General features: G+C 39.4%; 1 protein-coding gene across 1 annotated transcript; it reads left to right on the forward strand.

Moving 5' to 3' along the window:
- The first annotated feature begins 1,242 nt into the window (after positions 1-1,242).
- dhx57 (DEAH (Asp-Glu-Ala-Asp/His) box polypeptide 57) lies at positions 1,243-25,251 on the forward strand. Its single transcript, XM_088347909.1, has 23 exons — positions 1,243-1,857; positions 2,926-3,093; positions 3,154-3,426; positions 3,502-3,699; positions 6,185-7,017; positions 8,412-8,548; positions 8,634-8,755; positions 11,916-12,111; positions 12,214-12,338; positions 13,224-13,357; positions 13,441-13,495; positions 13,584-13,798; positions 13,870-13,986; positions 14,332-14,428; positions 16,872-17,045; positions 17,126-17,326; positions 19,107-19,383; positions 20,055-20,150; positions 20,221-20,442; positions 20,508-20,582; positions 22,279-22,413; positions 22,486-22,686; positions 24,800-25,251. Exons 2-23 carry the CDS (start codon positions 2,930-2,932, stop codon positions 24,941-24,943), a joined length of 4,191 nt encoding a protein of 1,396 aa, XP_088204035.1. The 5' UTR covers positions 1,243-1,857; positions 2,926-2,929; the 3' UTR covers positions 24,944-25,251.
- The last annotated feature ends 9 nt before the right edge of the window (positions 25,252-25,260 follow it).

The following is a 25,260-nucleotide window of genomic DNA, read 5'->3' on the forward strand; positions in this document are numbered from 1 at the left end:
ATGCTTTTGGGCAGTCTACAGAGAGAGCTGCTAACGAGATCAAAGAGATCAAAGCCAGCAGAAAAGCTAATGTTGTGACTCATTTCATCTGCAGTAACTGTAATAAAAACCTCAACATCCAGTCCAGCGTGAATGTGGATCTTTGGTGGGACAAGTACACCGCGGTTACATATCTATCTATCTATCTATCTATCTATCTATCTATCTATCTATCTATCTATCTATCTATCTATCTATCTATCACGGGTGTAATAATAACTTTTGTTTTATTTAAATTCCTGCTGAAATATGTTGTGTAGTTTCTGTATAAGTGTCCTGCAATGATGAGTCCAACATGCCACCTGCTGGTATGTGGTAAGGTTTGGTTTGGCTTTAGACTTTGCGACAGGAAGGTGGGGGTTTTTGGCAGTCTACAACGAGCTGTCAACGGTAAGACACGATCCTTTGGTGCTCCGCAAAAAAGTAAATTTTAAACATTAAAACCACAGCTGACAAAACTCTCAACATGCACATTAATGTGATTGATGTTGTCAAGCTGTTTGCATTTATTTTCATTTTGTTTCTGTCGCCTTTTATGTTAGTTTTACCGGACCTTGCATGTTGTGCTAAAATGCTAATTCACCTTGTAGATCAAAGCCAGCAGAGAAGGCTAACCACGTGTTCTGACTCATTCATTTGCAGGTAGATTGTACCCGTTTTTATACTCATTATTGTTATTATTTCTATTTTCTCATATTTACTCAGTATATATAAAAAGGATGATGTTGGTTATAAAAAGGATGATGTTGGTTAAAATTCAGACTAAAGAAAAATGTGTTGAATTCATTGTAAACGTTAATGAAAAAACACTACACGATCTCTTGTTAAAAGTATCTTGTTAAAATAGATGTAAAAATGTATTGTGATGGTTGATATTCTAAAATATATTTTATGTAAACTGAAAAGATAGCTCTTTGATATGTTTAAGGCAGTCTACAACGAGCTGCAAACGATCAAAGATATCAAAGCCAGAAGAGAAGGCTAACCATGTGTTGAGACTCATTCATTTGCAGCAACTGTAATAAAAACCTCATCATCCAGTCCAGCGTGAATGTGGATCTTTGGTGGGACAGGTACACCGCGGTTACGTATCTATCTATCTATCTATCACTGACTTTACTAAGGTATAAAATGGTACTGTAGTGTATTACATTGATGTTTTAACTCCGTTTTACCGGAAGTGAAAACTTGAAACTCTGAATTTTGACCAATCAACGAGCCATCAGGCTCTTAGGTGCCTGGCATGTACTTCACATGGTATTTTTACTCAAATGTTTAAATTTATACCGTAATTTTTCAACTTAGTTTTACACGTTGCCTAAAGTTTACGGATGGCGCCTTGTTTTAGAATGTTTTTTTTTATCTTCCTCGAGAGAAAGTATGTTTTATTTTGTATTTTTTGTTGAAAGCCGGCTGGTTAGCATGTTTAGCTAACGTCAGCGCCACATCTAATGTAAACAAGTACGTCGCTGTAACATCAAGTTTTCGAAGGTTTTTTTGGTCCTATTTTCTTGCGTGTCCTCGGGAACTAAACTACAAATCGGATTAAAAGTCAACCAGGCGTGAACATAAGTGGACATATTGCTCTGGTTGGATACGCTAAGTTGCATAATTTTCGCCCTGGGTTACGGCACTGTGTCAACGGCCACCATCTCATCGCTCGCACGGTCAACACCGAAGTCACATCGCACAACACGGCTGCCCAAAGCTATGTGCCACTCCGCAATGGACGCTCCTCCTACATGGTTAAAAGCGCTTTCGTTTCTCCGACTCAAGTGACTCGCCATCTATCATCTGATCGCTAGGTTTCGATTCAAGGTAAATGGTCCCAAAAGGATCCGACGCTTTATTGTTTTTGTGTAATTGATTGCCAATTGCAAGCGATACATGCTTCATTTGTATTCTTTTATAAGCATCTGCGGGGATTGGATTGTTTTAATGAAAAATGTTGGGTTTTGTGACTGTTTTTATTTGAATGACTAGAAAATCTTGACAACGCCTCTACTTGATCAATCTTATCATGCATTAAACTAACAAAGAATGCCTCAATTATCTCTCAGTATACTGCGTACAGGACTGTATCGGAAATGAGACTTAGGTGATAAAGGTCCCAATTTTCTGTATCGTAATTAAAAAACAAAATTTAGCACATTCTAGATTCTATAAAAATCTACTGATGTAATATTTTAGTCTTTAATTGTTTCATTGCAGACTAAGATGGAAAGCTGTGTCTTGGCTGTTTTGGACTTATTGAACAGTTTTAGTTATTATCTATATTTCTTCCTGATGTTGACTACTTTTTTGTATTGTTACCCAATGCATCATCTTTTGCAGCTTGGTCATCCTGGAAGGGGGATTACTCTTGTGTGGCCCCTTTTAATGGTTTAGTGTCATCAAGCTATAATTGTGGCCTGTGCAGTTATTTAAGACCTTTTGTGATTAAGAGCCATACAAATACATGTAATTAGGCCTGAATATGGCTAAACATGGCATACAATCAAATATCCTATTTCGGAATACTGTATTGAATACTTTGAAAAAACAAATTAGTAGGCTATTCAACAATCAATGCAATATTAAAAAAATAACTTGCAATATTTTAGTAGATTTGGAATGAATCCAGAATGTATGAAATGTTTGAAATGTTTTTTTTGATGGCATTACAGAAAATAATGAACTTTATGTTGATATTCTTATAGTCTGAAACAGTCCTGTTTAATGAGAACTTTCTTATTGTCATTTTGCTGTTACGACAGTGCCATAAAATCCTTATTCTTAAACCACTGTCTCATAATACAGCTCCTGTATACTCAAATTTTGTTTAGTTGCGTCAAGAAAAGTAATTGTATCTCTGCTGATAGTTAAAGTTTTACTGGTTCTGTTAAGGAAAATGAGCTCAAGGAGAAGAGGTGGGAAGCCCAACAGAGGCGGTGGGAAATTTAACAAGCCAAGAGGAGGAGGTGGTGGAGGAGGGAGTAGAAAAGCAGTAAGAGGCAACTGGGATGACGATGACGACGATTTCACCCTTGATTTCGGACCCAGCCCATCCAGCAGGTACAACCGTCCAGCATGGAAATTTATTTCATCTTTCCCTAATCTGGTACGTCATTCCAGGCCCGCTAAAGCACAAGGAGGAGGCAACCATGTCAGCAGGGGTAAAAACGCCTTTTCAGGACGAGGAGGTACATTTCAAAGCAGAACCCAACAAACCGAGTCTGCTCTCCCAAAATCCTTGGCCAAAATATGGACACAAACCAAGCCAAGGGTCAGTAGCAGGCCTGACGCAAGCAACATGCCTATGCAGAGGATTTTAATGACAGACAAGAATCAAGAACTGATCAAGGAGCTGCTTTGGGACCTGCGAACCCGGGATTTCGATGAACAAGAGTAAGTAGTAAGAAGAGTTGCTAACTATAACAGAATTGTTAAAGTACTTAACATCCATGTCTCTTACATCCTTAGTAACATAGGTTTTGAGGATTTAAAAGAGGAGGAAGATGAGGAATACGATGAGCTTGATCACCGTGAGGAAGGCCAGTTTTGGAGCACCACCGACGAGCCTGTGGAGAGAGCAGAGAGTCCGAGAGGATATGAGTCTGACAATGAACGTGCTCCAGTCGAACCCGTTGTCTCCTTGTTTGCTATCGGCAAACTTGGCAGGTGAGATTTATTTAACTTCAGTTTGCGTGCTGCATGACAACTCAATGCTATATCACCAAATGAGATTTATTTTTTTGCATCAACAAACTAATTTCTGCTGAGTTTTATTTCAGATCAGTGTTTTTTTAAGAACCTAAAATGTGATCTGGTTGAGTCTATAGACCTGAAGTAATATAAAAGATTATTTTATGTCTGTTCTGGTCAAAAGTTAAGGCCCCTTTTAGCTTATATTATGTTGGAATGTTTTTTTTCCTAATGAGAATAAAATTTCAACCTAAAATTAGCAGCAATTGATTTTTCAGTTAGTGCAAGAGTCAGGAACCTATGGCTCTTTCATGGGTACATCTGGCTTAGAGATAAAAATTGGTCTATGCAAACTTTGTCTGTGTTGTTCCAAGTTAGGTCCACGCAAAGCTTATAATATTACGTATACATAGGGCCGAAACAACATCAAGACTTACATTGTTTGGTCCAATATATATAGGGTACAATTTTAACTCCAGTTTACCGTCAGGGTGTCACACCAACAGAATCTGTTTTGGCTGTATGGGGCTAAGACATTCTTTATATGGAAGCCGATTAAACAATATGTTCACTATAGAGACACTTTATAATGGAAACCCACAGAACAAACTATAAGCACCCCCAAACGCCAGCAAAGCACCCAGAGCAATTTGATTGGGTGGGTGGTAAGGGTGGGTGGAGCTATGCTCACCCTTCTGTTTCCCCACCAGTGCGTCTGCACCAAAGGTTAAAACGTCAGTATCCTCGTTTGCAGTGTTTTGTGACATTTTTACAAAAGATTTCTGCTCCGACCTTGTTTAGAAACCATTATTCCCGAAAATATGATGGTCGAAATGAGTTTCAACAATCAGTAACTGCGGGAGGGAGACACATTTTTAGTGCTATATTTATATTGAATTGGGACACAGGCTCTGGCATTTCTAATATTTTATACATTTTATCAAATCATCAAACGTCACATAGTGAAATAAAGTGCGCTGAAGAATTGGCTTTTGTCTGGAGAGTGGGTTTGGCTGTTTTGTTGAATTTTGGCTTAAATTATAGTGTGGCTCTCTCAAAAAAATTGCTCTCATGGCTCCTTAGGTCAAAAAAGTTCCTGGGTTTTGAGTAAGAGCTATGATCAGGAAATAGTCAAAAGTGTTATTTATTGTTTAAGAAATGAACACAAATGTATTTTTCCACGAAAGGTATTATATATTGGGGATAATCTGAAAATTAAAAATTTGGATGATTTTACAACAAATACATTTTTAAGTGATGATTAGTCCCTATTTGTATAGCCCTTAATCATAAAAGTCTTAAAGGGCTTATTTTGGGTTTAAGACGCAAGAAATTAAGTGGCATCCAACTTTTTATTTCGGTGAGGCAGACCTCCAGATTTCAACAACTTAACTGAGCATTTTTTCCATTGGCAGATACAGTTGAGTGTTCTCTGCATAGCAACGGAAGTTAAGATGATGATTGCGAAGACTGAGCAGAAGCATAAAAAATCAGGGGTGTCAAAAAAGGCAACCCGCTTACAGATTGAATCCAGCCCGCGAGACAACGCTCAGAGAAGCGCAAGAGAAAAACGAGCTGCAGGTTAAAATATGTCCACTTGAGGTTGCCAAAGCCAGGTGCCTCTCACTTGTATTTCTCTCTCTCTCTCTCTCTCTCTCTCTCTCTCTCTCTCTCTCTCTCTCTTTCTATCCCCCTTTTTCTCTCATTCTCTCTTTCTTTCACTCTCTTTCTCTCTTTCTCTTGTTCCTCTTCTTCTCTTTCTCTTGGTGTCTTTTTACCTTCTTTTACTCTCTCCTTACCCCTACTCTCTTACTCCCCTTCTCCTTTCTCCCGTATTCACTTTCTTTCTTTCGATTTCTCTTTGGATTTCTTTCTTTTCCTCTCTTTCTTTCCCCCTCTCTCACTATTTCTCTTATCTATTTTGTTTCTCACACTCTATTTTCTTTCTGTGTCCCTTTCCCTTTCTTTGTCCCACCTGCTCTTCTGTTCTCTCCCTCTCTTTCTCTTATTTCTTTCTCTCTAATCTAATAGTCTGGCCCCCGAGAGAATGTTTGTTCTATCGTGTGTCCCCCGAGTTGAAAATGAGTTTGACACCCCTGATATAAATACTGATAAGGAGGTGACCAAAGTACTGAGCCTTGTGGAATGCCACCGGTAACACCAAAATGTTCAGAGGTCATCGTACCTAACACATGCGTCCTATCTGAGAGGTAGGATCCAAATGTTGAGAGGACGTTTCCTGTGAGACCAATCAATTGTTCTAGCTGATCTGGTAATACATTGTGGTCCACATTGTCAAAGTCAGTGTTCCTGCAGGAGCAACAGTGATGAAGCGCCGGACTCTGTAACCACATTGAACTACATTGTAAAAGTATATTTTTCTGGAACGGCTTTACCATGTGGTTCACTTTATGTCACAATACATGTTATGTTTAAGACACGGCCTTATTCTTTGGCCTAGGTACGGCTTTGACCGGGAGCGCAGCAAGCAGGCATTGGAGTCCAACGGTGGAGATCTCGGCACCACATTAGAAAAACTCCTTTACCAGGTTTACACCGAGCGCTACGGACAGGAAGCGGTTTACGGCGCCTGCGTCTCGGCCATGTCCTTAGATGAGTGCCTGCATGAGAGAAAGGAGGAAGCCTTAGTTTTGACCGCCATCTATGGCGATCGCTTCCAGGAACGAATTGCCAATTCTGTGTGGGTCATAACTTTGGACGCACTGTTCCTCACAGGCAACATTGGAAAAAATTACAGTAGCGATGAGAAGGGTGGAAAGTCTTCTAAAAAAATCTGCCAGTTCTATTTAAAGGCAAACGGTTGCAGGTATGGCAACAAGTGTAAGTTTAAACACCAAGCTCATGAAAAAGGTGTATCAGACCAACAAGGGCCGGCTCAGCCCGGGATCAGCAGCTATTCTCCTCCGGAGTACGAATTGGAGATCCGTTTCCCGAAAGAAAATCGCTACCCATCTGAACCGCCGGTCGTGGCCTTCAGTACCAACGATGAAAAAATTGGCGCCGCCGGGAGACTAAGCGTGACTGAAAAGTTGTTCGGGGAGGCGTTGGAAGCCGCCCAAAGCGAAAAGCCTGTGGTTTACACACTGGTCAGCTTGTGCGAGGACGAAAGCTCCATTAAGGAGCTGCTGGAAGTCGCTCATCACAAATACAGTAAGCCGCCGCCTGTTGTGACGCCCCCTGCCTCTGCCGCTCCAGCCAAGCGCAACATCGGGATGAGCAATGCTATGGAGGAAAGCGTCTGTCCTGAAAGAAGGATTGCTCCGCCTGTTGAATGTGAGGACATTTTCCCAATTTGATTATGTCTCAGCTTTACTTAGGAAAAAATATCCCATTAAGGGAGGAATTGCAGCTCCCGTGTTATTTTCGATTGTTCTCGATTGTTCTCAGCTCAGGGATGCTGCTGGAAATGTGAATTTCCCTTCGGGGATGAACAAAGTATCTATCTATCTATCTATCTATTTTTTTTATTCAGGCATGTCAAACATGAGGCCAATGGGCCGGAGCCGACCCGTTTAATGATTATATCCGCTCCGCCATAAATTTCTGAGTACAGTGGAACCTCGGTTCTCGACCATAATCCGTTCCAGAACCCTGTTTGAAAACTGATTTGGTCGATCACGGAAAATCGTTTTTCCCATTAAAAGTAATGTAAAATAGTTTTAATCCGTTCCAACACCCTCAATGTTTACCACGAACGTAAACATGAAGCTAACCCAGGCTAATCGTACGTTCGCATTAGCGTAATCTTCCGTACGAAAGATTACGCTAACATGAACGTGTAAAAATAAAAAAATCAGGTCGTTTACACGTCATTTAGCACCCGGGTCTCCACAACAAGTGGTGAGCGGTTAAAGGATAAAGAAAAGAATTATGAATAGGATTTCTTACCATTGTGGTGCTCAGCAGAAGCCATGCTGTATGTATAGCAAGATCGGAAACTCGCACACCTTCTTCATATTTTGCTATTATTTCTTTCTTAAATGCAATAGTTGTACTCACTACTCTTCTTTTTGCACCGAACTTCTTCCGAGGTATAATTAGGGGTTAAAACACTCCGTTCACCGATATTCAAAACTAAAGCAAAAAGAAGTGCGCGCTCACGTGACAACAGTTCTTCACGAGGGGTAGGGGCAATCTACACCCGTACGCCGCTCAGCATCACCCCTAGCGTACCGGCGTTCGAACTCCGATTTTTTGAACGAAAAGCGGAGCAAGAATTTCTCAAAATTTTTGGTCGAGAACTGATTTGTTCGAACTGAGAGGCGATCGAAAACCGAGGTTCCACTGTATGTTTAAAAAAGAAGCGATTCTCTAGGTCATTTCTATCAAAAGTTGTGATCTTATGAATAAATGCCTCTATTCATCGCAAGGGTCGGGAGCCTACGGCTCCTTTTAGACTAGCATGATGTCACTTTCCAACCCCAAGCCCCTTGTCCACCCATTTTGGTTTGGCCCGAACAGCTTTGCTAAAAGTAAGATAAAACTAGTTAGGTGCGGTGGAATAAAAAAAAAACCCAAAAACATAAAGGGACTTTGAACTCAATTGGGCACATACTTGATAGAGAAAATATTTAACTTTCAACTTTTTTTTTATGGACACCCCAAACTATGCATCCCACCTTTAAATCATATATAATTTCACCTGTCTTTTATGTTATCGTGAGAAGGGGAGGAAGCAGACGATGAAGTCTCCGCCATCCCTGTCGAGAACCTCAGCTCTGTCAACCTAAAAAAGAGGATGACCAATAATGCCAATTTACTGCAGGAGAATGGCAAGCTGTGCAGAGACTTTCAGAGAAAGCAGGTACAGTAATGACCCCTAAAATTACTAATCCATTTGAAACTGCATTACAACTGCATTAAATTTATCGTCAAAAATGTCTTCCCAGTCTTCCAGACGCTTTAGGATAATGCTGGAGGAGAGGAGCAAGCTGCCGGCTTGGAATGAAAGGGAAAATATTCTGGATCTGTTGGGTGGATGTCAAGTGTTGGTTGTCAGCGGCATGACGGGGTAAGGCACCCAAATTTCCCAAATATGGCCCTAGACCCCATTGCCAATTATCAAGCCCACCAAGCTGGTATTTAAACCTCTGTCTTGTTGTCATTGCAGTTTTTAATTTAGCCTCAACTTTAGTAATTATTTTGAATAATGATTCAAAAACAAAGTCCAATAAATGTACATTTCAAAGTCTTGTCATTATGCAATTGCTTGAAGAGACAGTCACTATTGTGTACGACAACAAAAAAAACGAGTGCTAAAAAGCACAAGGAAGAATACAAACTATCAAAGCGACCAAACCGCACCATTTTATTTATTTTTTTGCCTAACCTTTTTGAGATTTTTGGCTACCTTTAGCAGCAAGACGGTGGACAATTATGTCAGCTCTCTTTTTTTTTAATCAATATTGTTTTACCTTTTTGTTATTTTTTTCTTACCACTAGGAAGTGTAAAATAATACACACTGTTCATTTGAGATACTGTATAATATTAAAGTATAATGATTCGGGAAATGTATTTATTTCAGTAAATAGTATTTTAATCAATAAAAATGTGCCACTAGAAAGTGAAGTAGATATCAGAGATGCATTGTAATTTGAGGAGCTCCTGGTGGCAGTCCATAAAAGTATAAATTATTCTCAATATATTTAATTAGAATATTAGATGTCGACCATTACAATTGATTAAATTATCGGTTCATGTAATTTTTACATTACCTAGCAAAATAGATATTTCAAAATGTACGGTAAAGTTTGTTTTAATTATTTCTTGCGTTTTCCCCCTAATTTTATTCTTTTTTGCATGTTAACTATTCAAGTATTAAAAGTAACTTAAGTAGAGGTTATTGTAAAAATATTTCTGCCCGCTGTAATTAAACTGTGATGCATTATGATGATTGAAGTGAGATGTTTTTTGCCGTGGTAAAGAAAGTAGTAAAAATTGGTCATGTTGAGACTGTGCGAGTCCATTTTTTTCTCGTTTGTTGTTTATTTTTACTATTTCATTTGGATATTATTTTAGATTTTTCTACACCTCTATTTTGATAACCCTAGCTCAGCTGTTCATTTAATTAATTGAATTCAAGACTTTTCTCTGAAATGGGATGTGGGGGTGCCAGACAATTTTTTTGCCATTTTGACTCATTTTTGAAGGCCTACAGAACATGTAGTTCTGTAGCCATATAGGCATACGGCATACCAAAAGAAAGTATCGACACTCCTCATTCATTAGGAAAAAGGTATGTTTGCAGCTTTTACCATTGTTTAGTAGACATCGGTTGAACATGGCTCAGTATTTTGAAAATATCAGTTTTCAAGAAAACTTCTAAACAAAACATATTTTTGCATAAGGATGCATTTTAAGCAGACATCTCTCCTCCAGTGTTCATTTTACCTTTGAGAAGTGATGGGTCCCAGGGACTCGCATGCTCAAATCCATGGGTCCCAACAGAGATCTATGGGTCCCCAAAATTTAGTGTTATCTAGGTTGAAATTGTAACTCGGCGACAAATATATAATATAAATATATATTTTTATTCAGTTTTTATCATCAAAGTTTATTGGTTATACAAATCAGATTTTTCAGTTCACAACAATATTGTACATTATACAAAATAATATTGCTGAAATGATTATATTAATCTATATTTTCATTCAGTTTTAATCATCACAGTTCATTGGTAATACAAAGCAGTTATCATTCCAGATTTTTCAGTTCATAAAAATTGTGTACATTATACAAAATAATATTGGTGTCTATATATTCATGCAGTTTTAATCATCACAGTTAATTGGTAATACAAAGCAGTTATCACTTCAGATTTTTCAGTTCATATATTCTTCTTGGTTTGCTGTCCCGCCACAGTTGTAATGCCTTCTCAAGGTCCAATCCATTATCATCCTCCTCATAGCGTAACCAGGAATATAATTTAGTCCATTTTGGCAGATAGGTCCTTTTCTTGCTAGGAGTTTTCTTTTGTTTATTTTCTTTCGTCGAATTGTTCGCTTCAACACACGTTTTCATTGCTTGCGCGATCTTCTGAAGAATTTCTCTGCCGTTTTTCCGTGCCGGAATTATTGCCGTTGTTATCACTTTCTGCATTATGTTTCGACTTATTACTGACACTAAAGAAATTACCAATTTTGTGTTGATTTTCACCTAACTGTATTTTCGGAGGCATACTTAACCTTCACCTTCCCTCAACAACAACCACCACAACAATGACGTAATCTCGAAGCAACGAGATCTCGTTTGCCGAGATCGGCATGCAGACAAAAACTCGAACCGCGAGACCAAAACAACAATGGCGTATCTGCCTGACGCAAAGTTTGGAGTGCGGTAAATCTTTGTTAAAAAAAAAAAAAAGTAATCGGGTAGTAATGACAATTTTGTGTCAAAAAAGTTGCGTCCCGGGGACGCACGTTGATTTGACATCATGCGTCCCCAGCAAAAATGATGCGTTTAGGACGCAGGGACGTGGGCAAACGAGAACACCTTTGTATTTGTGATACCTCAACTATACAGCATGAAGAATGCTTTCCATAAACACAAGCACTTATCGTGCAAAATAACTTTTTATTGGAAGAACACTTAACTTGGGCATGAACGATGCAAGAACTTTTTAGCAACCTATATTTCTGGTGATTTGATCCCACAATTTTAGTCACCATGGTGATCGCAAAGACGTCCTAAAACGTCATCCCTCTCTGACCAGATGATGATGGGACATTAGAAATAAAGCTCTGTTGAAGTGTTATCTGCCTATCACTATATGTCACTACATTGCGACTATCACCACATTGCTCCACTATGCTTATTTGCCATATGGGGTCTCCTACACACACACACACACACACACACTCATTAGGAGGTTCCCACGACCTCAAAACTGTGCCGCACACGCGCTAACCACTGCGCCGCCGTGCTGCCCCCTTTATAATATATATATATATATATATATATATATATATATATATATATTTTTTTTTTTTAATAAGACAAAAAAAAACAGATTTTTAAATTTTGGCACTCCGGAACAATACTTCTGAAAACTTTTTTTCACGTTATGGCATTGAATGATTGAATGAGTGAATAAGTGTCAACACCTTCTGCTAAATTGGACATTTAAGGAATGGAGCCATTATTAAAATTATTTTTTACATTTTCCCCACAGATGCGGTAAGACAACCCAGATCCCTCAGTTCATCCTGGACGCCACCCTGAGCGGTCCAGCTAATAAAGTGGCCAACATCATCTGCACTCAACCGCGCCGCATCTCCGCCATCTCGGTGGCTCAGCGGGTGGCGCAAGAGCGCGCCGAAGGTCTCGGCAACTCCGTGGGCTACCAGATCCGCCTCAATAGCGTCAGGGTTGGTGGGCATGGATTTATAAGGACTTAGTTCCTCTTGTTGTTGGTTTATTTAACAATGCTTTGGGCTTGCTATGTGCCCTCGACCCTGCTTTCCTTTTAGTCGCCTGCCACCAGGCTGCTATACTGCACCACAGGCGTGTTGCTGAGGAGACTCGAGGGGGACGTGGACCTTGAAGGAGTCACTCATGTTATTGTGGATGAAGTGCATGAGCGCACGGAAGAAAGGTCAGTTGTTTTTTGGATAGAGTATTACCTCACTGTATTTTCTGGACTATAAGGTGTTCCTAAAAACCCTAATTTGGCCAGAAATTTGAAAGTGAGCCCTATAACACGGTGCGCAAAATACGGTGGATAAAATTGTAAATTAATTTATGAAACATTGACATGCCTTACAATATGAGACTTTGCAGTTATACCATTTCTAAAGTGCATTCTGAGATAAGTAGAACAATCTCTTCCCTCCATTACCAATGAATGTTAGAACAGTGTTTCTCGATTAGTGGATCGGGACCCAAGAGTGTCGCAGACCCATTTTTAGTGGGTCCCAGGCAAAATGATGCTAAGAAAAAGAAAAAAAACGAGACCAATTACATTCCTATACAGTAGATGGCGATAATCCTTTGTTTGATCTCTTCTTTTCAGTCAATTGGCACTGTCTCAAGTGGGAGCTGTAAAAATAAATATGAATTTTGCCTGAATTATTGTAGTCGTCTGAAATGAATACAAATAAATTCAAAATAAAGGTTTTAGCAGTGCATGGGCAATACGTTTAGACAACATCAGATCAAACTATTAGGCTGGACCTGAAATAACATACTAAGACATTTATTGTGGGCTGGATTAAATCATCCAACGGGCTGGGTCTGTCCTCCGGGCCATATATTTGACATGGCTGCTCTCAGCACTATGCTGCTAATATTTTTTGCCTATTTATTCGGACAGTCTTTTATCTTATTTTTCTTTTTAAATTATTTATTAGATGATTACCCTGGAGTGCCATATCTAATCTAATGTTTCACCAAGTGGATATCAACAGCAATAAACACTATAGGGAATAATTGATTGAAGAAACTACTCATGTATTACTTAAATCTTAATTTCATTTTCTAGTGACTTCCTGCTTTTGGTCCTCAAAGACTTGATTCTTCAGAGACCTGACTTGAAAATTATCCTCATGAGCGCCACCCTGAATGCTGACCTCTTCTCTCAATATTTCTATGACTGTGCCACTGTTCACATACCTGGTGAGAAACAACACTGCAAGTTTTGCACATCGTGGTTTTAGTAAGTTGTTTCCCCTCTGTGAATGTCAAAAAATATTTTCCAGGTCGTACTTTTCCAGTGACACAGTTTTTTCTTGAGGATGTCATATCATTAACCCGGTTAGTACACCAGTGTATAATTTTCTATAGTTGTCACATTTAAAAAAAAATCTCTTTTTTATTTTTTTATTTTTTTTATTTTTTTAAGCTACGTAATGGAGGATGGGAGCCCTTACATGCGTTCTAAGAGTCAAAACAAGTCATTTGTGAGTCACTCGGGAGGAGGGGGAGAGCCAAAGAACGTTGTAGACACCTTGGGGGACGACATGTGGAACTTCATGTCTTTCACTAAAAAAGATTTTGTCAAGGATTCTGTGCCCGACCAGCAGCTCACCCTACAAGAACTCACCATTCGATTCAAAGGTGAACAAAAAAAGGATCATTACATTTAAGATTACGTCATAGCCAAACTAATTTTTTTGCTGCCCCTGCAGACTGTAAAGCGTCAGTGCTGAAGACCATTGCTTCAATGGACCTAGACAAAATCAACATGGACCTGATAGAAAATCTGCTAGAGTGGATTGTGGATGGGAATCACAGTTACCCTCCAGGCAAGAATTACCGACAATTCTGGACTACAAGCCGCCTCTTTTTTTTCTACATTTCTTTTTGGTTTTAATCCTCACCTGCAATATATTTCTTTGTAAATAGTTCAGCAATATGGCGGGAATACAAATGCCTATACATATTAACTTTTTAAGGTCACCTCAAATGATACATTCCGGCTTAAAATCTGCTGTGTCTTGTACAAAGAGAAAATGTATTTTTGTTTTTAGATATGCGCATGCAGCTTTTAATCATGTGCGCTCTAGAATTTACAGTACTTCATTTTAAGAACATTCCGGCAATAAAGTTCATGAACGTTTAATCGTTATGGTCCTTGTGCACTTCTTTAGGTGCGGTGCTTGTTTTTCTTCCTGGCCTTGCTGAGATCAAGATGCTTTATGAGCAGCTGCAATCAAACCGGAAGTTCAACAACAGACGCACAGACAGGTGAGAGTCTCTTTGAAATCCAAAACGAGAGATGAGATCACAATTGTAATGTGATTAATTGGGTCCTAAGGATTTTAATATAATAAATTAACTCATTCAATGCCAGACGTTTCTCTTAAAAGGGAAGTGCGGGTGTTAGCCAATTTTGCCATATTAACTCATTTTTTAAGACTTACAGAAATTTAAGTTTTGTAGCTACTGTAGAAAGGCATAGGACATATTAAAAGATCGCTTGAACCCTTATATTTCACTAGATGAAAGGTATGTTTCCAGCTTTTACCATTGTTTAGTAAACGACAGTTGAACATTGCTACGTTTCTGGACAATACTCGTTTCCAAGAAAACATCTGAGAAGAAGTCTTGTGAAAGGATGTTTTTTCTTTTTTGCGTTTGTGATATCTCCAATATCTAAACAGTACTTTCCATAAACTCATGGGCACTTTGCTTTGAAAATAACATGCATTGTCAGAACCCTGAACTCATGCATGAACAATGCATGAACTTTGTAAGAACTTTTCAGTGCCCAATGTTTTCGATGACATGATAACACAATTTCGGTCACTCAGGGGCCGCCCATACACCTTGGATAGAGTAAGCAACACGAGGAAGTGGTGGCTCCTAATGGTGATTTGTCATATTGAAATAATTCCCAGACGCTTCATACTTACTGATCAGCAGCCCCAAAGCATTAAGAATATATATATATATATATATATATATATATACACACAGTGTTCTCGTTTGCTCACGTCCCTGCGTCCTAGACGCCTCATTTTTGCTGGGGACGCATCGTGTCAAATCAACGTGCGTCCCCGGGGCGCAACGTTTTTGACACAAAATTAGCATTACTACCCGATTACTTTTTTTTTTTAACAAAGATTTACCGCACTCCAAACTTTGCATCAGGCAGATCCGCAATTGTTGTTTTGGTCTCGCGGTTCAAGTTATCGTCTGCACGCCGATCTCGGCAAACGAGATCTTGTTGCGTCGAGATTACGTCATTGTTGTGGTGGTTGTCGTCGAGGGAAAATGGAGGTTAAATATGCCTCTGAAAAAACAGTTAGTATTAGGTGAAAATCAACACAAAATTGGTAATTTCTTCAGTGTCCGTAATAAGTCAAAACATAATGTGGAAAGTGATAACAACGGCAATAATTCCGGCACGAAAAAACAGCGGAGAAATTCTTTGGAAGATCGTGGAGGTAAGGAAAACACGTCTGTTGAAGCCAATTGACTACAAAAGAATACTCCGAGCAAGAAAAGGACTTTTCTGCAGAAAATGGACTAAATTATATTCCTGGTTACGAGAGGATAATAATGGATTGGACCTGGAGAAGGCATTACAACTGTGGCGGGACAGCAAACCACGAAGAATATATGAACTGAAAAATCTGAAGTGATAACTGCTTTGTATTGCCAATTAACTGTGATGATTAAACTAAATGAAAATATAGAGTAATATTTCCGCAATATTATTTTGTATAATGTACAATATTGTGAACTGAAAAATCTGAAGTGATAACTGCTTTGTATTACCAATTAACTGTGATGATTAAAACTGAATGAAATTATGTATTAATATAATTATTTCAGCAATATTATTTTGTATAATGTACAATATTGTTGTGAACTGAAAATTCTTGAAGTGATAACTGATTTGTATTACCAATAAACTTTGATGATTAAAACTGAATGAATATATAGATTAGATTATATTTGTTGCTGATTTACAATTTCAACCTTGATGACACTAAATTTTAGGGAACCATAGATCTCTGTTGGGACCCATAGATTTTTGAGCATGTGAGTCCCCGGGACCCATCACTTTTCAGAGGTAAAATGAACACATATATATATATATATATATATATATATATATATATATATATATATAATGTTATAAGTTATGGCACTAAATGAGTTAAGAAAAATAAAATACTGTCTACTATACGATGATTTTTATCTGGGTGGCATGATATTATTTTCTGTTTTAAATGCATGGGTGGGAAAAAAAATCAACCTTATTTGTCCTTTACATGAATTGTGGTCATCCATCCACCCATTCATTTTCTGCACCGCTTATCCTCAGTAGGGTCGCGGGGGTGCTGGAGCCATCTCAGCTATTTTCGGGCAGTGGGCAGAGAACACCCTGAACTGGTTGCCAGCCAGTCGCCGGGCACACAGGGACAGACAACTCACTCGCTCATTCACACCTAGGGACGATTTGGATCGGCCAATTAACCTGAAATGCATGTTTTTGGAATGTGAAAGGAAACTGAAATGCCTGGATGAAGCTCACGCAAGCACAGGGAGAACAAGCAAACTCCGCACAGGAGTATTCGATCCCATGACCTCAGAACTGAGCCGCGGACACTCTAACCACTCAGCCACCGTGCTGCGAATGTTGATTACCAATAATATTTTTGTGTTTGACCTACTTCAGATGTGTGGTGTACCCTCTCCACTCAACTCTGTCCAATGAGGAGCAGCAGGCCGTCTTCAGTCGCCCGCCAGAAGGTGCCACAAAAATCATCATCTCCACCAACATCGCAGAGACCTCGGTCACTATCGACGACGTGGTGTACGTTATAGATTGTGGCAAAATGAAAGAGAAAAGGTACTTTTCAACTCTCAAATTCAACATTTGATGCCAGCATTCGTTTAAAAAAATTGTAAGCAGACCGGTGCCCTATTCAGGTATGACGCGTCCAAGAGCATGGAGAGCCTGGAGGATTCGTGGGTTTCACGGGCCAACGCGCTTCAGAGAAAGGGCAGGGCGGGCCGTGTGGCCTCCGGAGTGTGCTTCCACCTCTTCACCAGTCACTGCTTCCACCACCAGCTGGCCCAGCAGCAGCTTCCCGAGATCCAGAGAGTCCCTTTGGAGCAGCTTTGCCTGCGGTATATCCATCTGGTTGTTTCATTATATGCCACATTTACATTTCAAACACTCAAGTTGCAGGGTTTCCCATAGATCTTTGTTAGACCCTGGTGGGTGGACATTCTAGGGGCCCGGGGGCTAGGGAAAATTTTGTACATTTCAAATTCAAACGCTTTGATCTGATGCATTTTGAAAGCTAAATCAAAAGGCTAGATTTATGATCATAGTGTGCCCTTCTATTCTTCTATTATATTCCAGGCTTTGTAACATGTGAATCACACAACGAAATCTACATTAGTCTCTGGTATCGTGACTAAAAATAGTCTATTATCTGCACCGCTTATCCTCACTAGGGTCGTGGGGGTGTTTGAGTCCATCCCATCTATCTTCGGGCAGTGGGCAGGGGACACCCTGAACTGGTTGCCATCCAGTCGCAGGACACACAGAGACAGACATCTCTCTCGCTCATTCACACCTAGGGACAATTTGGACCAGCCAATTTACCTGACATGCGGTTTTGGGAATGTGGGAGGAAACCGGAGTGCCCGGAGGAAACTCACTCAAGCACGGGGATAACATGCAAACTAGATACAGGAAGGTTTGATCCCATGACCTCAGAACTATGCCGCACACCCGCTAACCACTGCCCTACCGTGCTGCCCGACTAAAAAAGAGTGGTAAGAATTAGGTGCTCTCACTGCTGAGTGCCAGGTTCGTTTCCTGTTGCATACAACAGCAAAGTTTGAGCTGAGAATAAGTTAGACAAGTCTTAACACTGTTCGATGATAAAAAAAAAAAGGGTGAGTGAGGTACCGAGTGCACATTATACACCATTTAATACAGTATATTTAAAAATACTCTCAAGTTTATGAGACTGGTTGGACTGATTAAACCTTGGAAGCCTGCCAGAATCTTCCTTTGCGATGGGAAACTCTGAGTTGGACTATAGGTATATTTATTCTTTGGCTGCTAGTAGATTTTTAAGTATTTTCTCAATACAAATCGTGGAACAAAAAAGACAACGAATAATTTACCTTAATCACTATCACTTTAAAATCTGATTACTTCATATGTGTGATGAAAAATGTTATCTTAAAAAGGATATAAATTGAGATCAATGATAGTAAAGTTTTGCCACAGCCACTCATTGATAGAAACAGCAAAAACAAAGACCACATTTGACATCACTAAATAGACTAAAAATAGTGTGACAATTAAATAAAATCGACTGCTTCCTTTGTTATCCATACCACTGGTGGTCCAGTGCAGATAATGAATCGATGGAGGCTCTTTTACGCTAACAATAGCAATTGTTATTACCAGTTTACAAAATTGTTATTACAGCTATCTTTCTGAACCACACTCCTGCTCTAAATCAGGTTTGTATTAGATGTAATAGGCACCATGCCACTAACATCCACAGTGACAAATCGGTCTACTTTTTCCAGATTAATCGTGAGAAATTTGAAAAAGAAATCTATAATGGTAGTTTAAGGCCTTTTTATTTATGTGTGTACAAATTTCAATATTTTGGCAGAGTGCCTATGAGTTTAGGTCTGTTTTGAATCAATGAATTTGCATCCCTGCACAAAAGAAGCAACATCTCAATTGAATTTGTGATACCCCAAAAAATTAAAAATCTTACAATGTTGTTGACCAAACCAAATAAATGTAAACGCTGTATTTTGAAAAATGTATTGTCAATGACAAAAAGAAGATAAGACCATAAACAGGGATGACACCTGCTTCGTAATCCATTTTACATAAATTCCTCAATTTGGATTTTAATGCTTTTGACAGCATCAAGATCCTGGACGTGTTTGCAGAGCAAACGCTTGAGTCTGTCTTCCATCGGCTCATCGAACCTCCAGCAACGGGAAGCTTGGACGTAGCCAAGCGGCGCCTACAGGACCTGGGAGCTCTGACAGCAGAGGAAAAGCTCACCCCGCTGGGGTACCACCTGGCATGCCTTCCCGTTGACGTGCGAGTGGGAAAACTCATTCTTTTTGGTGCCATCTTTCGTTGCCTCGATCCGGCGCTCACCATCGCCGCCAGTCTGGCCTTTAAGTCACCTTTTGTAAGGAAAAGCTGAATACAGTGGACATTGTTTTGTTTTCTAATAATCTTGAACAGAAAAATAAAATATATACAGCTTAGGGGTCGGGAACTTATGGCTCGTCAGCCAGATATGCCTCTTTACATGAGTACATCTGGCTTGGAGATAAAATGATAGCATAGTAATCTGTGATTTTTCTGTTTTAGTGTATGTGAATCAAAGCATTATAGGAAGACATTGATCGGCTCGGTGGCCTTGAGGTTGAGCACCTACGACAAAAATGGGAGGATGCAGGTTTGATTCTTGGCTAAGTCATACCTAAAACTTACAACATTGGTATCCATTACCTACCTGCTCAGCATTAGGGGTTGGAGTTGGGAGGTTAGGTCACTTAATTTTTTGTAAAAAAAGATAAAAAAAGGACGTTTGTTCAGTCCAAAATATATAGAGCACAGTTTCAACTACAGTTAACACTCACTTTGTTAAACCAACAGACCCCGTTATGACTGTCTCTAAAGAATTGGTTATATGTTCACTGCTGAGACACTTAAAGACAAAAACACACAAAACTGACTGTTAAAAATGTTTTCTTTCATAGCTCTATGAATCAAATAGGATCCCGACCCCTGATACAGCTGTTGATCCCAAAGTTTGGTGCGATTTTTAAAAAAACTTGGCTGCCTGTTTTCAAGGTTTCACCATGGGACAAGCGTGAGGTGGCCAACGAAAAGAAACAGGCCTTTGCTGTCGCTAATAGTGACCATTTGGCCCTGCTACAGGCATACAAGGTCCCATCAGCAGACTAACCATATTGTACTCATTTTTTTCAGTAATTTGATCTTTTTATTTTTTTTATAGGGTTGGTGCAGTGCTGAAAAGGCAACCAACATGTCTGGCCCCCGATATTGCCGGGAAAACTTCCTGTCCTTGCGAATTCTGCAGGAAATTGCTTGCCTGAAGCGGCAGTTTGCGGAGATGCTGTCTGACATCGGTTTCATCAAAGAAGGGCTGAGGTCAAGAGTGATTGATCGACATGGCTCCAAAGGCTCTGATGGCGTTCTTGAGGCAACTGGCCACGAGGTAACTCATTTATCAATACATATACAACCACAGACTTGGACAGCAGTGTTTTTTTTTTGTTTCAGGCAAACTTAAATGCAGATAACATCCATTTAATGTCCGCCATGCTGTGTGCTGCCCTATATCCTAATGTGGTCCAGGTATTTGACACCTCATTTACAAAAATATATTTTGCCAATTTATTGAAATATGACTATTCGTATTTTATTTAACGACTTATTTCGGAAATATGTTTCTTCCAAATTTCATTGCACAATTATTCTGATGCACATACAATGTAGGCCAGTCTCCAAGTACTACCTTGAAAATATTTCTGCGTATTTATCCTCACATTCTTTTTTTTGGAATATATATATATTCTGAAGTCACATCTAACCGTGCTGTAAACGTTGTTATCAATGACAATAAAGCAATTCTAATTTGAAAAAAGGAAACTAATCCTTTCAATTTTCACATAAAAACAAGAACTCTGTAAGACTGCATCACCAGGGCTAGCCCATTTAGGCTACTATCGTGTAAACGCTTATGGATTTATTTGCAAATCCTCCTGCCCTAGTTATCTGCAGGTTCACCTGTTAAACTTCCGTTTACAGAACAAGGATAACATCGTTGACAACGTTCCAGGCATTCAGCCCGTGTTTAACCTCCATTCTATAGCGGGTCGTGTGGGTGAATCTTCTTGGTAGCTTCTTTGGTTAGCTGCACGTACTCTATTTATAACGAACTCAGGCTTTTCGTAAGAAATCGGCCATGGCGTTATACCTGATTGCAAACAAACAACTATACAGTCAAAAAAAACAGTAACTCTAAAATATCTAACTATTGACAAGGCCCGGTGTATGTGCTTAGTTTCTTCATGAATGGTTCCTTAATAAATTATTATTCTTTGAAAAATACAATTGATTGGGCCTTAGATATTCAAATGAAATTTCTACATTTGTTTTTTTTAAATAAGTTTTTTTTATTTCTTAAAGGGAAGGGTGTATTATTTAGCACATTTTATTGTTAAAGAAGAAGAAAAAAACAATACTGATTTAAAAAATGAGCCCAGATACAAACCTGCACATTTTTAAATAATTGTAGGTTGAGAAATTTGCATGTATCTTGCATAACATTAGCCTCACTTAAACAGTGCTCCATCCCGCTGCAACGGGTACCTAAAAACTCAAAACCTCGCAAAAGGTTTTGCTATTATGCTAGTATGCATTTATATACCGCTTTTCAAGTCAATGAAGACCTCCCAAAGCGCTTTACAATGTGTTTCACACTTTCCCTTTTACATACACTAACTGGCCTGAAGCAGCGTCAGCCATGCAAGGCAACTACCTGCTTATCAGGGGCATTAAGGATTCAGTGTCTTACCCAAGGAGGAGCTGGGAATCGAACCTGCGACCTCTGGATGTGATGCCCCAACATGACTACACATGGATGCATGCAACAGTTGCATGCATCCATTCATATGTAATAAGTCCATGTTTCTAGTAGAACAATACTCAAACTCCTGCGTACTTGCAAAAAAAAGTAGAAGAAAAAAGACGCCTCTTAGTCACTTTAAGTCTCTGTAGTATTCTTCCTTGTGATTTTCAGCACTCGTTTTCAAATGCACTACACAATACAGCAATAGCTAGTGGTCAAGTTATACAAACTGTTCCTTTAAAGTAAATTTCTGAATCAGTCTTACACCAAGAAATTTTCAATTTTGGTTAATAGATATGTATGAGAATAAAATTGTCTTTTTTGACACACTGCCCTTTCTCTTTTTAAATGATTTAAAAACACAAATGTATGCAGACAGACAGTACAGCAATGACTTAACATCCACCATTTGATCTTCAGGTTCAAGCCCCCCAGAGTGTTTATAAGATGAGCGTCAAAGGTGCCGTAAAGATGCTCCCCAAGGCTAACGAACTGCACTTCCTGACCAAGAGTGACGGCTGCGTCCATGTTCACCCCTCATCCGTCAACTACAGCGTGAGTGGATGATGAAAAAAAATTAGTGAAGCTCGTAGGCGACCCCTCAAGTTGGTTACCTTTGCGTCACAGGTGCGGAAGTACCCCAGCCCATACCTGGTGTACCTGGAGAAGGTGAAAACCAGCCGGGTCTTTATCCGAGACTGCAGCATGGTGTCAGTGTACGCTTTGGTGCTTTTTGGAGGCGGGGAGATCAACGTGGACCTGCACAAGGGCCAGTTTGTCATTTCCCTCGACGACGGGTGGATTAGATTCGCTGCGGATTCCCACCAGGTCTGGTTTATTTCCCTCTATTGATAATATTGGCATGCTCATCCTCAAGTCAAGTCATATAAATTTGTCTAGCCCATAATCACAAGCAGTCTCAAATGGCTCTACAAACCACAGGCTATTAGTACACCATCTCCTGATATAAAACCTAATGAGGGCAAGGAAAAACTCAAAAAGTTCAATGTGAGGAAAATGAGGAAACCTTGATAAGGGACGCACACGAGGTAATCCACATTCCAGGATGAACAGGCCACAATGGATGTTGTAAATATTCGGCTACATTGGAAGGGTCCACCAGATGTAGTTTGATGTTGTCACGGGCCTACACTAAATTTGTTGGACGTTCAAATGAAAGTGGAGTGTGTAAGGTGTTTTTTTCAAAGTTTATTTCTGAGTACTGTTACCTGGTGAGTGGAGGCAACAATGAAAACCTCACCATAAACCCTGGGCAAAAATATTGCGTCTTTTCCTGGGCAAAATGAGCTCCAAAGTAGATCCAGAGTGTCCCTAAAAGCCTAACCAAAAATTGTGCACTTGTCCAATGAATGGAGGGCAGAAAACTCCAAATTACCACAATGCGACCTCCGGGTATGGCCCAAACACTCAAACACCTTGCAGATGATAGTGCGTCGTTCGCCAGCAGAAACAACCCCAAGATATCACCTTGTTTGAACACTAACCTCTACACCAGATGCTTTTCTCTAGCATGTATCAGTCTTTTTTTGTACATCAGTGAACTTTTTTCTTTATCGTAAATTTGCCCGGAACGTTTATCGACAGTCAAACTAGAACTTTGATCGACATATTTCGAATGTCAATCACAATATAAGTGAGGTAAACCTACACACATTCATTAAGCTTTACTTGGGTTGCCCGGGTGTAGATTGTGATAGAAACAATAAATAACAATGTGCGGTGAGGTTCGTGTCTGGTCATGCAGTCAGATTCACCCAAGAGGTCGCAGGTTCGATTTCCGGCTCCTCTGTGTTTTATGTCGAAGTGTCCTTGGGCAAGACACTGAACGCCTAATGCTCCCAATAAGCAGCCTTGCATGGCTGACTCCCTATTGGTGTGTGAGTGTGTGTGTGAATGGGTAAGTGTGAAGCACATTGTAAAGCGCTTTGGGAGGTCTTTATTGACTTGAAAAGCGCTATATAAATGCAGACTATTTACAAATAAAAGAACATTAATCTTATTCATCATTTGATTGGTGGCGCAAAAAAGCATTGTTTAAACTATATTAGAGAAAATACGTTTTATTGTCTTACATTAACTCATCATTTTGATTGGTTGTGCCTTTTGAAAAAAGGCATCAATAAATTTATAATTCTCCATAATGAAAAAAGACCATACAACAAAAAAAAGAATGGCTTGACGCGTTTTTTGCTTGAAAATTCTACTGCTTGGGGCTGAGGTGTGCGGCAAATCAGAAACCTTAAGTCTCATTATCACCCTGTGCTGTTGGGCAGGAGAATTGCATGCCCCCTTCGCCATCCACAGACACTCAGCACAGGAATACGTTACAAATTGTTTGTTTAAATAATATCTTGATATGTGGAAATAAAATCAAAACATTTTGATGAGAAATAATAAAGAACTCTAAACAATGAGTAAATATCACCATTAAATATATTTGGAACTATATTATAACAATACTTCTATGTTGACAGGTGAGCCTCACCTGCCTCCCCTAACTTTACACAACTGCTCAATAGTAACGCTCATGCTATTTGAGTTAAAATTGAGTTTTGACATCCAAATTTGTCGATGGAAGTGAAGGAAATATTAAGTGTGCATAATTTAAAATATGTACAGTACTTATTAGGTTATTAGTTTAGTAGACAGTCAAAATAAGGATAGACAACATAAGGTAAACGGTGCATATTAGTCGAAACAACTAACAATGGTGTGCTGTAATAATCCAAATGATGAACTTGTTCCCTATGTGAAATATTTTGCAGGTGTCCAATAATCCAAACAGAATAAATGAATGCTTTCACAAGATTCTTGATTTTTGAGGATGATCTGTGCTGCCCTTTGAGACTTTGTTATCAAGGGCTATACACATAAACATGACTTGACTTAAACAGTTCTCAACACACTGCATACAATACAGGTGGCCGAGCTGGTGAAGGAGTTGCGCTGGGAGCTGGACCGCCTCCTAGAAGACAAAATCCGGAATCCCAGCATGGATTTATGCAGCTGCCCCCGCGGCTCCCGCATCATCCGCATGATTGTCAAACTTGTGTCCACTCAGTAAACCTCTCCAAAGTATTTTTGAATTCAGTGCATCAAAAGATGACCATCCCATAGTAATCTTCATTGCAGAACCAAACAAAAATGTTCCGTCAATAGTGGATTTTTTTCTATGAATTATGATTTTTTTGGGGGGCTCCATATCAGATGCCCTGCACCTGAAATGTCCTATTGAATTTAGGACAATGCTTGGTTTTGTATACTTGATGTCATTTGAATGTATTTGCATGCTCCACAAGGGCTTCTTATCTTGAATTGAGGAGTTGCCAAAGAATTTGTTTAAAACATTTGAAATAAAAATGTACAATGTTTGAGTTGTCT

The sequence above is a fragment of the Urocampus carinirostris genome, chromosome 11 (genome assembly GCF_059441175.1).
Source record: "Urocampus carinirostris isolate Australia breed hairy pipefish chromosome 11, RoL_Ucar_1.0, whole genome shotgun sequence".
Classification (NCBI taxonomy): Eukaryota; Metazoa; Chordata; class Actinopteri; order Syngnathiformes; family Syngnathidae; genus Urocampus; species Urocampus carinirostris.